This window comes from Elephantulus edwardii, unplaced genomic scaffold (assembly GCF_000299155.1).
Source record: "Elephantulus edwardii isolate Elephantulus edwardi_28Jun2011 unplaced genomic scaffold, EleEdw1.0 scaffold00191, whole genome shotgun sequence".
In the NCBI taxonomy this organism is placed as follows: Eukaryota; Metazoa; Chordata; class Mammalia; order Macroscelidea; family Macroscelididae; genus Elephantulus; species Elephantulus edwardii.
This window is the reverse complement of record NW_006399941.1, coordinates 3,177,505-3,190,859: the sequence shown is the minus strand read 5'-3', so window position 1 is coordinate 3,190,859 and position 13,355 is coordinate 3,177,505. Positions and strand designations below refer to the sequence as shown.

General features: G+C 42.8%; 1 protein-coding gene across 2 annotated transcripts in view; it reads right to left on the bottom strand.

Annotated features, from left to right (window-relative positions):
- Positions 1-13,355, bottom strand: part of NPR3 (natriuretic peptide receptor C/guanylate cyclase C (atrionatriuretic peptide receptor C)) — a 106,061-nt gene that overhangs the window by 59,132 nt on the left and 33,574 nt on the right. For both annotated transcript variants that reach the window (XM_006896793.1, XM_006896794.1), the window contains exon 3: positions 7,078-7,244. In XM_006896793.1, coding sequence (XP_006896855.1) covers positions 7,078-7,244 — 167 coding nt within the window. The remainder of the gene's footprint in view (positions 1-7,077; positions 7,245-13,355) is intronic.

Sequence of the window (13,355 nt, the reverse complement as noted above, 5' to 3'; positions counted from 1 at the left end):
ATAGTTATGTGCCATTCAGTTGCTTGTGACTCACAGTGACCCTATGTACAACAGCCCTAAACCCTGTTCTATCCTGTGCCAACCTTATTGTCCCTGACATACCTACCCCCATTTTTACCCCAGTTTCTGTCACTGTCATTGTCCAGCTTTCTGATACATAGCAAGTAATTGTGAAGACTATGTCCTGGATCAAAATATTAAAATATTTTTAATTAAGTTTGGCACTTTCACGCCTCTTTCCTCTTCTTTTTTTTAAAGTCTGAAAAAAACTCCAAAACTATAAATTATATTGATTTCAACAAGGATATCATCAGGAGGAAAGGTGAGCTTCACTCAAGGGCAGAGCAAATTGTTAAAAGGCCAGGCAGTGAATGGGATGCAGAAGTGCCAAACACAATAGGAAGAATGGGTCAAAGCCAAAAGTGGGATTTACAGGGCTCAGAAGCCAGGGAGACTGCCAACGGGGAAAATGGTCTCCAAGGTTGGCTCAGACTAACCTGAAAAAGAGCAGTAGGACAAATTTAAATCTACCTCTTTGAGACACAATGTGAAAAACACTGGGAATTAGAAAAATTGGACTGACACCCTAGTTTAGAATGAGTGAATGATTAAATTTCTCCATAGGAATAACTCTAATGGTTCTAACATGTGAAATTTGCTAATATAAATACAGTTAAACGTCTCTTCCATTTCTTCCAGGGGAGAAATTTTTTCAATGCAATCCTATACATAGAATGTCAGATCCTGTCCATATGAATAAAAAGGCCCAGGACACTAACTAGCCAAATGTTCTGCTGGTTAATCATTGTCCTATTTGTTCTCCTAGCAGTCCATGGTACAGTCAATACTCTTCTCCAGCACCAAAGGCATCAATTCTCCTTCTATCATCCCTAGTCATTGTCCAGTTTTCTGATTTCTCTGAGCACTGGAATTTTGTTCCCTATGTGCCACCTTTGGACATACTTTGGACATGTTGTGAGGAGAGACCGGTCCTTAGAGAGGGACATCATGCTTGGGAGGGTGGAGGGACAGCGCAGGAGAGGAAGGCCCTCTATGAGGTGGATTGATTCAGTGACTGGGATAATTGGGATGGGAGTGTTGGAGACAGTGCAATTGGCACAGGACAGAGCGGAGTTTAGGGCTGTTGTACATAGGGTCGCTATGAGTCGCAGGTGACTCGACGGCACATAACAACAACAACAACAATGTGCCACCTTTGGTCTTCTAGAACTTGTTCAGACTGTCAGAATCACAAATATCAGAGAACTCTAAGCTAAGCTGTCCCATATTTTGCACCCATGCTGGTGCAGAAATTCCACTGATGTGGGTTCCCCAATACTCTTGTTGTTATTAGATGTCATTAAGTTAGTTCTGACCCATAATGACCCTGTGAACAACAGAATAAAATAGTGCCTGCTCCTGCATCATCCTCACAACCACTGCTATGCTTGAAACAATATTTGCAGCCTGTATTGAATGTCCCAATATAATATCCCACAGTATTTAATATTAATTTAAAATTAATTAATTAATATTAATCTAGTTTATTAATGGTCTTCCTCTTTTCCACTGACTCGACTCTACCAAAACCAAAAGATGTGGTACTTCTTGGAAGCAAAGACAGTGAAATTTCATCTCACATATTTGGGGCAAATTGTCAAGAGGAGCTGATGTTGTATTATTGTTAAATGTCACTGAGTTGCTTGAAACTCAGAGTGACCCTAGTTCAACAGCTCTGAACCCTGCTCTATCCTGAGCCAGCTTTAATGTCTCTGACACAACTATCCCCATTATACCAGTCACTAAGTCAATCCATCTTATCAAGGGTCTTCCTCTCCTGCACCATCCCTCCGCCCTCTCAAACATGATGTCCCTCTCCAAGGACTGGTCCCTCCTCCCAGCATGCCCAGAGTATGTCAGACAGAGCATCAAAATCCTTGGCTCCAAGGAGCAGCCTGCTTTCATCCTCTCCAAGACCAATCTGTTTGTTCTCCAAGCAATCTATGATATTTTCAATACTCTTCTACAGGACCACACTTCAAAGGCATCAATTCTCCCTGGGAAAAGACATTGTACTGGGAAAGATGAAGGATTAGGCAAAAGAGAGGAAGACCCCTGGTGAGATGAACTGACACAGTAACTGCAACTGTGGGTTGGAGCATTGTGGAGATAGTGACAATGTAACAGGACAGGGCAAGGTCAAATCTGTTGTTCACAGGGCCGCTATAAGCCATACTCAGGTCAAAGGCACAGAACAACAAATACGACTTTATCAAAGATGATGTGTTTTTATAAGGTTAGATCTCTCTGAGAACATGACCAAGTATGTGAGACATATTCTCACCATCATCCTGGTCATGGACTTTTATATACTTGCTTGAATATTTTTAGGTGACAAGAATCCCACCCCAGTTAATATCATTATACTGTCCAAAACCAAGCTTACAGCTATGCTCACTTTGACACTCAATAAACAGCATCTGACTACTGAGGAAATAAATGGCTGGGAGTGGGCGTAGGGAGTAATGGAGAACTGCTCTCTACATATGAAGAGGCCACAGAGCCCCGCCCAGCTTTTGTCAAGTGTTTGGAAGAGTAAAGAGACACAAAGTCCCTATTTGGGCCAGCTAGGTACAGGGAGAAGAAGGAAACACTTTGGTTTGTGTTGCCTGCCAGGCTCACTTGTAGAAACTGAGACACTTAATCTTAGGGTCTTAGGTTCACCCTCGTCGTGGGCACTTTGTTATTAAAAGGATCAGACTGATGTAGTGGAAAAAGAAAGTCACTGAACCAGGAGTCAGGGGATGCATCTAATCTTGACTTGGCCACCACACAGCGCATTCTAAAACCAAATACCAGAGCTCTGGAATTGGATGCCCTCACAGAGCAAAAGCCAAGAACCTCCATGAGACACCAGGGAGTGAGAGGCACTGCACCAGTGGACAATCCAGTAAAAACCACTAGAGAAGACTAGGCAGGCACTTAGCAAACATTGGCCTAAGCCAGACCCAACACCCACTGACACTGGAGGCCCCCTTCTAGTGAAGTTTTACTTCTGAGAATTAGAATTCTGATAACTCCCCAATAATCTTCAAAAGCCTACTGTGAAAGAAATTCCCTTACTATCCTAAATATCTTCTCCCACAAAATAAGTGCAAACCAACACTTGGTTACATGTATCTCAAAAGATCAAGGCAACTCCATCATTACTCTATTGACTTGTACTAAGTAATCAAGTTACAATATAGAAGTCAAAATTGGGAAGGTATGGACTTTATTTTTTAATATGACTTGTCTAGCCATTATTTGGTTTGCTAAGTAGATGGGCGGGAATATGCAAATGTAGCATGCCTCTCTTTCAATCCATAAGGGAATTGGCTGGGCTCAACAATCTACAAGGGGATTCGCTAGTCTTGCGAATAAATTGAACAGCACTAGCCATAGACACAGATCTTCCCATGCCAATGAAGAGACAACAAAAGAATGCAGGACAACCTTCCTGCTCCAGCTATACCTACAGCAGCAACACCTACGTCCAATCTGGGGACCTGACATGAGTTAAGACCTTGAGGTGAGGGAGAGCCAATATTGGTAGGACTGAGAAATTTATTGGACAATTGAGGGGGGTGGTAAGAGAACTCAATATTGGCAAGACTGAGAACTGGGAAACAATGGCCTGAAGGCACAGGCTCAAGGCTAAGGTGTCTGCATGTACATTTCAGGAGCTCTGTTATTAATCTGGATTATAACCTTTTGACTTCCCCAATATAATTCTGTGTGGTCTGTGAGCTATCACATAGGATTTTTGGTCTCAGCCAAAGCAGTAAGATTGGTGTTAAGATGAGTAGAAAGAGAAGTATGGGAGCATGGGGGAATATGTCTGACCTCTTGGGAATTGGTTTTGTGTTACTGATGCTGGAAATGGGGACAGTTGCCTTTTGTGAAGTCAGTAAAAGTAAGACATGGATGTCCACATGTGGCCCTTGCTTTTTTTTTACAGAAGGCTTCCTTTACCTGCCTATGAAACCTCAGTTTCCACCACTGTTCATGGAAGTAATGAATCAGATGTCCTTATAATTCAATAAGATATGACACTAAAGTGAACCACTTTTTTGTTGTTGCTTACCAAAGTATATAGAAGTTGTGTTTACACTACACTGCAATTAAATATGCAACATTATTAAAAAGTGTGAAATATTGCAATCATCAAAATGTGACTTAGTGACATGAAGTGAGTACATGTTATTGGAAAAATGGTGTTAATGTAATTGCTGGATACAGGGTTACCAAAAACCTTTAATGTGTAAAAATGTATAATCTGTAAAGCACAGTAAAATGAGGTATACCTGTATACATGGGGCATAGAGAAGTTCTAATAGCATATGATAGAGAATGGTCACATTCAACTCAGGCACACAATGATATGATGAAAATCACAAAAGCCTAGCAATACAAATCACCACTTTATAATGTGCTTATATAATATCACCATTTTATAATTGACTTAAAATCCAATTTCCCCAAGACATGTGGACAAAGTATTTCATAAAACTCAACACCCAAATTTAAATAAGAGATAAAAGTCACACGCACATGAATACAAGCAAAACTCTATCAGTGTTAAGTAGGATTAATGTATCAGTATCTTGGTTGTGATGATGTAGGCTCATTTTCTAACATTCTAACACTGGGAAGAATTGGGTACAATATACAAAGCTCTCTCCATAGCAGATTCTAAAATTGCATGTATCTCTGCAATTACCTCAATATCAGTTGGAAAAAAGGGAAGGAAGTATGCAATGAAGATGATGATAGAGAGAAAGAGGAAACAAGGAAAAGTAGGGGAAGAGTAAAGATCAACTTTATCAAACAAAACTAGATTAATTCGTCAAAGCTTAACTGCATTTAAAGCAGAAAAGTAAATTTGCCAAAGAACATCACTGAGCAGTCTACCAGTTTAACTTTGTAAAAAAAATGTAAAGTTTCAAACTTTGCCATTTTTCATAGACTTCCAAGGCTGATGATAATATGTTAAAACGTTTGTTAGAAGTCTAGTACTAGAATATATTAAATTAAAAAAAAAGCTATCACACAATTTGGGATGCCCACAATAAAAACCTGTGTCCAGTGCCTTCTCTTAACTACATCACAGAGATACACCTCATGATCTTTTCAACTGCTTCCTATGCAGGTAAAAGTTGGAAAATGGGTAAGGAAAATAAAAGAAGAATCAGTGTCTTTGAGCTGTAGTGTTGGAGAAAAAGTACTGAATACTCTGTGGACTGCCAAAAGAACAAACAAGTCTGTCTTGGGGGAAATGCAACCACAGTGCTCTTCAGAGACAAGGAGAGTGAAACTTTGTCTCACATACTTTGAGTATGTTGTCAGGAACAGGTAGTATTTGGGGAAAGATATGCTGGGAAAGGTGGAGATTCGGAGAAAGAGAAAGGCCCTCAGCAAGATGAATTGACAAGGTGGCCATAATAGGCTCAAACATGTCAGAGTTCACAATGGTGCAGAAAACAGCAAGGTTCAGATGCACTGTTCATAGGGTCAGTATAAGTTGTAGTCGATTCCACAGCACAACATGTCTTCTAACAGGAACTCTGGTGGTGAAGTGGACTATGTGTTGGGCTGCTAACTGTTCAAAACCTACCAGCCACTCCATGATACAAAGATGATGCAATGTGCTCCCGTAAAGATTTACAGCTTAGGAATCCAAAGGGTTCGTTCTGCTTTTTCTTCTATGTGTTTTTGTGTACAGTAAAGTCAGAATTGACTCATAGCTGACAGTCTGGCAGTTTTCTGCGGCAGTTAACTGCACAGAAAGAGAATGCTTATCCCTCTCCCATGGAGCGGCTGGTGGATTTGAACCATGTGCCTTTGAGATTGCAGCGCAGCTTCTTGTCACTAGGCCACCTTTCTCCTATAAGCCAGGATCAACTCAAATCCAGCTTAGGCAAGGACTGTCTGGCCCACACACCTACCATGAAGACGGTGCCTCCTTTTGTGCTGGACACTGTGGTTTCGAAAACCAATAAGCCCACTCAACTTGTCCAAGGCACCGACTAATCATTTTCTTAGAGAAAGGAGGTGCAGAAGTGACAGGAGTAGTAACACAACAAAGTAAACCAGGCGGACCTGGAATGTTGGGGACAATGGCCCCAAGGGAGGTAAAGTCAGCCAGATTTCTTGTCACTTGCAAATGAGTCCCTGTGTTTATGGAAACACCCTTAGCCTCACTAGGATTCCAGACTCTCTTCGAAAATGCACTAGTAACAACAGCACAAATAGTATGAAAAGCCCTGAAGGTTGTAGCCTCTCTCCCTACCCAGGCAATCTGTACATGGAGCAAATAATTCATGAAGGTGGACTCTATGAAAAGGAATGTGGCATCAGGACCTGAGGAAGTCTCATCAACAACCTGTGTCTTGTTGATGACACAACCTTGCTTGCAGAAACTGAGGAGGATATGAAACACTTGCTGCATAAGATTGAGAACTTCTGTATGGATTGCACTTCAATATCTAGAAGACAAAAGTCTTCACCACAGGACCAACAGTCAATATTCTAATACACAGAGAAAGTACTGAAGCTGTCAACAATTTCATCTTGCTTGCATCCACACCAAGCCAGAGGACCCCCTAAGGCAAAAAGAAAAGAGCCTCCTAAAACCTAAAACTCCTGATACCACACTTTGGAAAAACTAAGCACGCAGAACGTTGATGCTCCTTCATCCATTATCCCCCTCAACAGCATCCCAGCAGAGAAGTAGATGAAAGTGTACAGACATTGACACAGCCATCCCACAGGTACCCACAACTGCAGAAGCTGGAGAAGAGTAAGTGAAGGGTAGGGATGGAAGGAGGCAGGGGAGGGAGGGAGAGAGGAAAGGAGGGAAACCAGCCAGAAACACACACACAGACACAAACACACAGACGAGAGAGCAATGGCAATATTCAGACACTCAGCTAGGAATTTTTGAATGATTCAGAATAGGACACGCCGTCACCTCTGATTTAATTAGACGACTGTTTTCAGGATGCTGAAGGTCTAGGCTTATAATCAAGCACTTACGTAATCCTCCTCATTGAGTCCTTGTTTCTCAACAGAACTTTTCACTTCCATGGAAAACTTCTCAAACTCAGGTTTCACTGTCCTCAGTAGGGTGACTGTTTGGAGGGATGAGTAGGCCTGCTTAGCTTCAAAGTCGTGTTTGTCTCCTCTCTTCCACGAGCCATCTCCTACGGGAGAAATAAAAATATTTATAATTCCAAGCCCGTCACTATAAAGGGACCATTATCCCTTTTCAACTACGATGTGTCCCTCCATGTTACTTTTGGCAGCCGGAGCAAAGAGGTATTGTCATAGTTTTGCACTTGGGTATAATGTGACAATGTCAAGATCGTTAAGGGAGATGAAGGCCCGCTGGATGTGTGTCCTTTGAAATATGAGAGAGAAAGTAAAGCTCTGTTGAGGTAACTGCCTCATAATAACCAGAGCTGTTCTCAGCCCCCTCAAAATACAGCAGGAAGAAGTATGTATTTCTTCTTTACTTCTCTCCATATTTATTTTGTAACACCCACAGTCAACTCTAGACGTGAACCAACTTGTGACTGAGGTGTAGAATAATCCTGATTGATGTAGCCATCGAATTAACAGGCTAGAATCCTGTACTGCAATAGATATATGCAAATTTCATAAAGTTTAGCTCCGTTTAATGGCAGACAAAATTATTGACGCCCTTTGACTCATCTTCAAAGTGAAAGCAGCTTAGGTGAACTTGACCATCGCTAGATCTCCTTCTACCAGCAATGCTGGAAAAAAAGCATTCATTGGACAATATCGTCAGCGTACCAATCCCACTAACCAACTACAATCATGTCAGTTCTCACTTGACTGTAGTGACATTGTTATAATATTATCATTATAATAACGGCAAACTTGTTGGACAGAGTAGAACCTCAGGGTTCTTGAGGCTAAAATGTCTTTACAGAAGCAGACTGCCACGTCTTTAACCTTCAGTGAGAAGATGGATTCAAATGGTTAACCTTTCAATTAGCAGCTTAACCCACTGTGCCACTAGGGCTCCTTGGTGCATCAGCTGTAAAACGCAACTTAAGTGTTGAGTGCGTTTATCATCAGATAATGATAGCAGTATGTATGGAGCATGTTTATGCATAAAAGTTCACCCTCAGTTAACCTTCTCAGGATCCCCTGGTGTATATACAATGATCTTCTGTTTTACAAACAAGGAAATTAAAGCATGGACAAGCCAGTGCTCTATTATTGCCTAGCTCTAATTTTCCCAAGAGTAAAGGTGAACTAAATGGGCAAGAATCTTTACTAGTTCATTTTTGAGAAAACAGGAGGCTTCAGAGGCCCAACAAGTCAATACAGACCCTGATGGTGTCATCCATCCCAAAGGCCGCATGTCTCTGGAGTTTGAGCTGCTCCTTGGGAGAAGGATGGCCAGTTCTTCTGTGAGGCCTACAATCTCAGAAACCCAAGTATGAGTAGGTTCCAGCCCCATGACAATGAGTGAGTAACTTTGATGAATTGTGCTGTTAATGGAAAGGCCAGTGGTTCAAATCCATCAGCTGCTCTGTGGGAGGAAATTAGGTAGTCCCAGGAAATCCAGTGAAGTGTCATTATGAGTCAGAATTAACTCAGTGGCAATGAGCAGAGTGATGGTGGGTAACTCTTAATAAAGGAGCCCTGAGGGCATAGCAGTTGAGACATGCAGCTGCTAAGTCCAACAATCAAACCCAGCTGTCACTCTTTAAGAGTTAAGATGTGGCAGGCCCCTCCACGACCACTTACAGCCTTAGAGACCCTTTGAGCTGTTCTACTCTATGCTTCAGAGTCACTATGACATTGGAAGCTCCTTAACAGCAGTGAGTTCAACTTGTGACCAAAAGAAAAAGCTTTTTCTGTGAATTATCATTATGACTCCTGATTATCTCTGGAAACACAACAAGGGAGCCCAGCTGCTGAGTCATCTTTTCACCAGGACCTCTAGATGAGACTGCTCCTTCAAGTACAAAAGGTGAATAATAAAATTATCTCTGAAGTGTGCAGTCCAGACCATGCAGGACTGACTCTCCTCTTACAGAAAAGCTAAGTAAAGGTCTGGTGGCTTTGGAGTTTCTATGACATCAGTATGTGTGGCTGCTAGCCCCTGTCACATTGGTCCCCAACTTATAGCATCCTCCTTTATAACTGAGCAAAACGCTGTCCCATTCTCGCCATCCCTGTGTTGCAATCAAAGAAAAGTGTTATGCTCCACAGGGTCCTCATTGACTGATTCTCAAAAGGAGACCACAAAGCCTCTCTTCCTAGAATATCTCTGCCTGGAGGTTCTACGGACACCTACTCACATTATACCAACACTTATGCCTCTAATAACAGTGGGTGGTGTCTGTGCATAACGTGCATTACCAGGAATCAAGCCTGAATCCCTCGCTTGTTGTTGTTACGTGTCAAAACCAACTCAGAGTTGACTCTCCAGTGGGTTTTCAGTGGCTATAAATCCCAGAGGAAGAGACTGCCCATCTTTCTCTCAAGGAACAGCTGGTGAATTCAAACGAATTGTTTAAACTGGCAGCACCACTCCACACGGAAGGCAACAATGATATCAGGGTGCTGCCCCAACATTCATTAATTTGGTATCACTCTGTGCAACTGTGATAGCTGCGGTGGGCATGGCCGTATCAGCACAGCCTCCCCCACGTCAAAGAGAAGGATTTGGACACACACATGTAAACAACTAACATATTACAGGGTAAGATTAACAATTTGAAGGGGTGGGAGGGAGGGAGGTGGCTTCAAACAAACAATGCTGAGTATGAAGAAAGAAATAATGAGCTTCAGTGGTGGCATGGGAAGGGACTTCATCTGAGGAGGAGACAGTAACTGGTCCTCAATGTGTGAAGGGGATTTTAATAAGAGAGGCGGCAGAAAGGCATGCCTGGCAGAGCCTCTAGCATGGGCATAGGTGCAAATGGGTGTGGCATCCACCAGGCAGTTGGGAACCTGGGGCTGGAGCATGAGAAAGGACAGAGACAAAGGATTTAGTCTGTGGAGGCATCTGTCTGGGCATCACCCTAATAATAGCAATCAATTAGTGTTCACTCCATGCCAGGGAGATGCTGGAAGAGCGCCAAGGACAGAATTCACGAAGGACTAGATCAGACCTTGAATGAGCACAAGATAAATTCCAGGCCACCTAACGAAAGCTGGCACAGTCCTCTGGCTCCCAGCCAAAGTCTCTCACACACTGAAGCCACAGTGTGAACGGCCACTGCGCCTACGTGGAGAGACCAGCCACGGACAACGTGGCAGTACACTCTGTGATGGGGCAGACAAGACACTTTTTGACAAGGGGCTGAATCCATTTGAAGGGAATACTGCAAATTCTAAGTCTATCAGAACATCACCAACCTATGGGAGAACCCATGAATCAGGATGACAGAAGAAGAACTGATGCCTTTGAGTTGTGGTGTTGGAAAAGAGAATGGAGTGAGTCATGGAGGCCAAAAGAATGCAGAGGTACATCTTGGAGAAAGTGCAACCAGAGTGCTCCTTGAAGGCAAGGATGGCAAAGCTGCATCCCACATACCTTGGACATGTTGTTAGAAGAGGCTATCACTTGGAAAGGGACATCCTGCTTGGAGAGATGGAAAGTTAGCAAAGGAGGAAAATACTCTTAATGAGATTCAGTGTCTGTGGCCGTGAACTCAATGTGCCAGGAATGGTAAAGATGGTAAATGACGGGATAGGGTTCAGATCTGTTGTTCACAGATTGCGATGAGTCAAACTCAACTCAACAGCCCTTAATAACATCAACAGCAATGGATGAACCCCTCCTTAGAGTCATGCAAAGATTTATACTTACTCCTTTTTCTTTATTGGACAGGAGCAGTCAAGCCTTCGTGGAAACCATGTTTCTTAGGTAAAAAGGGTAAGAGTATCTCAGCTTCAGGAGAAAATTCTCCCCAAGGACACAAGAAGAGAAATTCCGACCTCAGTAGGCTTTATGCTGTGTAACTAGAAAGCCCGTCGCCCATCTGAGAGTTTGCTGTATTGTGACAGCTTGTATGTTGGAAGCGATGCTACTAGGTTTTTAACAATTTCAGAAGGTTTCAGTGGAGTTTATGGACTAAGTACAAGGAAGAAAGATCTGGAGATCTACTTCTGAAAATTAGACAATGAAAATTCTATAGATTTGAAAAGGATATTTGTCTAGTATGGTGCTGGTGGCTGAGACCTCAGGCTAAAAGGCACTGAAATTACACAGTGGCTGGCTGCAACAGTAAAGTCGAGCACAACAGTATTTAAAACAACACAAAGATGGGCACAGTCTTCTTCTGTTGTACATGCATTGCCAAAGTCAAAGCCAACACTGGGGCGACTGGCAACTAGAAAGTTGCACTAGGACTGGAAATAGCAACTATCTTCATTACTGAAATGTGGAAAACTTTTTTTTTTAATTTGGAAAAGGTGAGATACAATACAATAAACACTCTTGGTATCAGCAGCCAGGAAATTAAAAGATGAATTGCACTGGTAAAGCCAGCTGTCAGAGACCTCTCCAAGGTCCTGAGGAGCAATGATCCCAGTCTGGAGACTAAGGTGTGCCTGATCCAGGCCATGGTCTTTGCAATTACCTGCTATTCATCAGAGCGTTGGACAATGACTAGGGATGAAAGAAGGAGAGTTGATGCCTTTGAGCTTTGGTGCTAGAGAAGAGTATTGCATATGCCATGGACTGCTAGGAAAACAAACAAGTTCTTCCTGGAGAGGGTGAAGCCAGGTTGCTCCTTGGAGACAAGGATTCTGAAGCGTCAGCTGACATACTCTGGACATGTTGCATGGAGGGACCAGTCCTTGGAGAGGGACGTCATGCTTGGGAGGGTGGAGGGACAGCGCAGGAGAGGAAGAACCTTGATAAGATGGATTGATTCAGTCACTGGGGCAATGCGGGTAGGTGTGTCAGAGAAAATAAGATTGGCACAGGATAGAGCAGGGTTTAGGGCTGTTGTACATGGGGTCGCTATGAGTTGAAGGCGATTTGAAGGCACATAACAACAACAACAACTATAGTCTAAAAATTAGTACTAATGTCTAAGCATTTGCCTGCTAACCAAAAGGTCAGGTGTTCAAAACCACCATTCTGCTCCATGGAGTCTTCTCTTTAAGACTCACAGCCTTGAAACCCCAAAGGCGCAATTCTACTCTCTCCCATAAGGACTCTATGAGTCAGAATTTATTTGTTAGCAGTGGCTTTTTTGTATCACTGCCTAAAAGAGAACAAATTTGGAGCTTTATTGTCTGGAAAGCTTCTGCTAGGAAAAAACAAGCAAACAAACAGAAAACCACTAATGGAAACAATTGTGCTGCTGCCCCATCAGGTTTTCTAGGCTGTACCTTTTGATGGAAAGAACTTTAGTGACACAGTGTTTACATTCTTGGCTACTAACTGAAAGGTCAGCTGTTTGAACCTACCAGCCACCCTGGGGGGGAGGGGGGAACAAAGGTACAATTGCTTCTGCAAAAATTCCAGCCTTTGCAATCATATGGGGTAGTTCTACTTCGACTCTACAATCCTTTTTGGTTGCAGTTAATTTAGGTTTGGTTATTATTTCATCTTTATGGGAGTAAACAACTAGGTCTTTCTCTGAGTGGGTTCAAACAGCTATCTTTCAATAAGAACTTCACTCCTAGACCACCAAAGTTCCTTAATGGAAATGAGAGTGCTTGATAAATGTACGTGAAGCCAAGCAGCTACCTGGGTACAACTGTAGCACATGCTACAGCCTCCAGCTTTTATGGACATTCTCGCTGTGATCTGTCAGGAGCATCTCCCATATCAGGCTATTGAACTCTGCGAAAGGAGATATCGGCTTGGCCCGACGTGTCATCTGCGAGGACAAATTTAATTCCGCAGACAACTGGGTGCCTCTGAAGATTTACGAGCGGAACAGAAGAGTGACATGATCAGAACCATGCCTTGGGAAACAGTCATGGATTAGCGTAAGGAGACACACACATAAGGTTCACAGCCCACAGGAATCCAGCCAAGAGGTCAGGAGAGGTTATCTGTGGAAAGTTACACACTAAGCTGTCTGAGAGGATTCTCAAGGTGGTCAGATGCATGGGTGCGCTCGCTCTCCTTTCTTTATTTATGTTTCTGAACTCAGCTATTTGCCAGGAAAGGTATTTACTAGTGTTTTAACGCTGTGCAAGAGGAATCTCGGGACTCTGCTCGGGTCAGGGAGGGAGGAGCCACATGGATGTCACCAAAGAGGAATCAAGATCGGACCCTGGAGGACACTATGCTGAGTAAAATATCT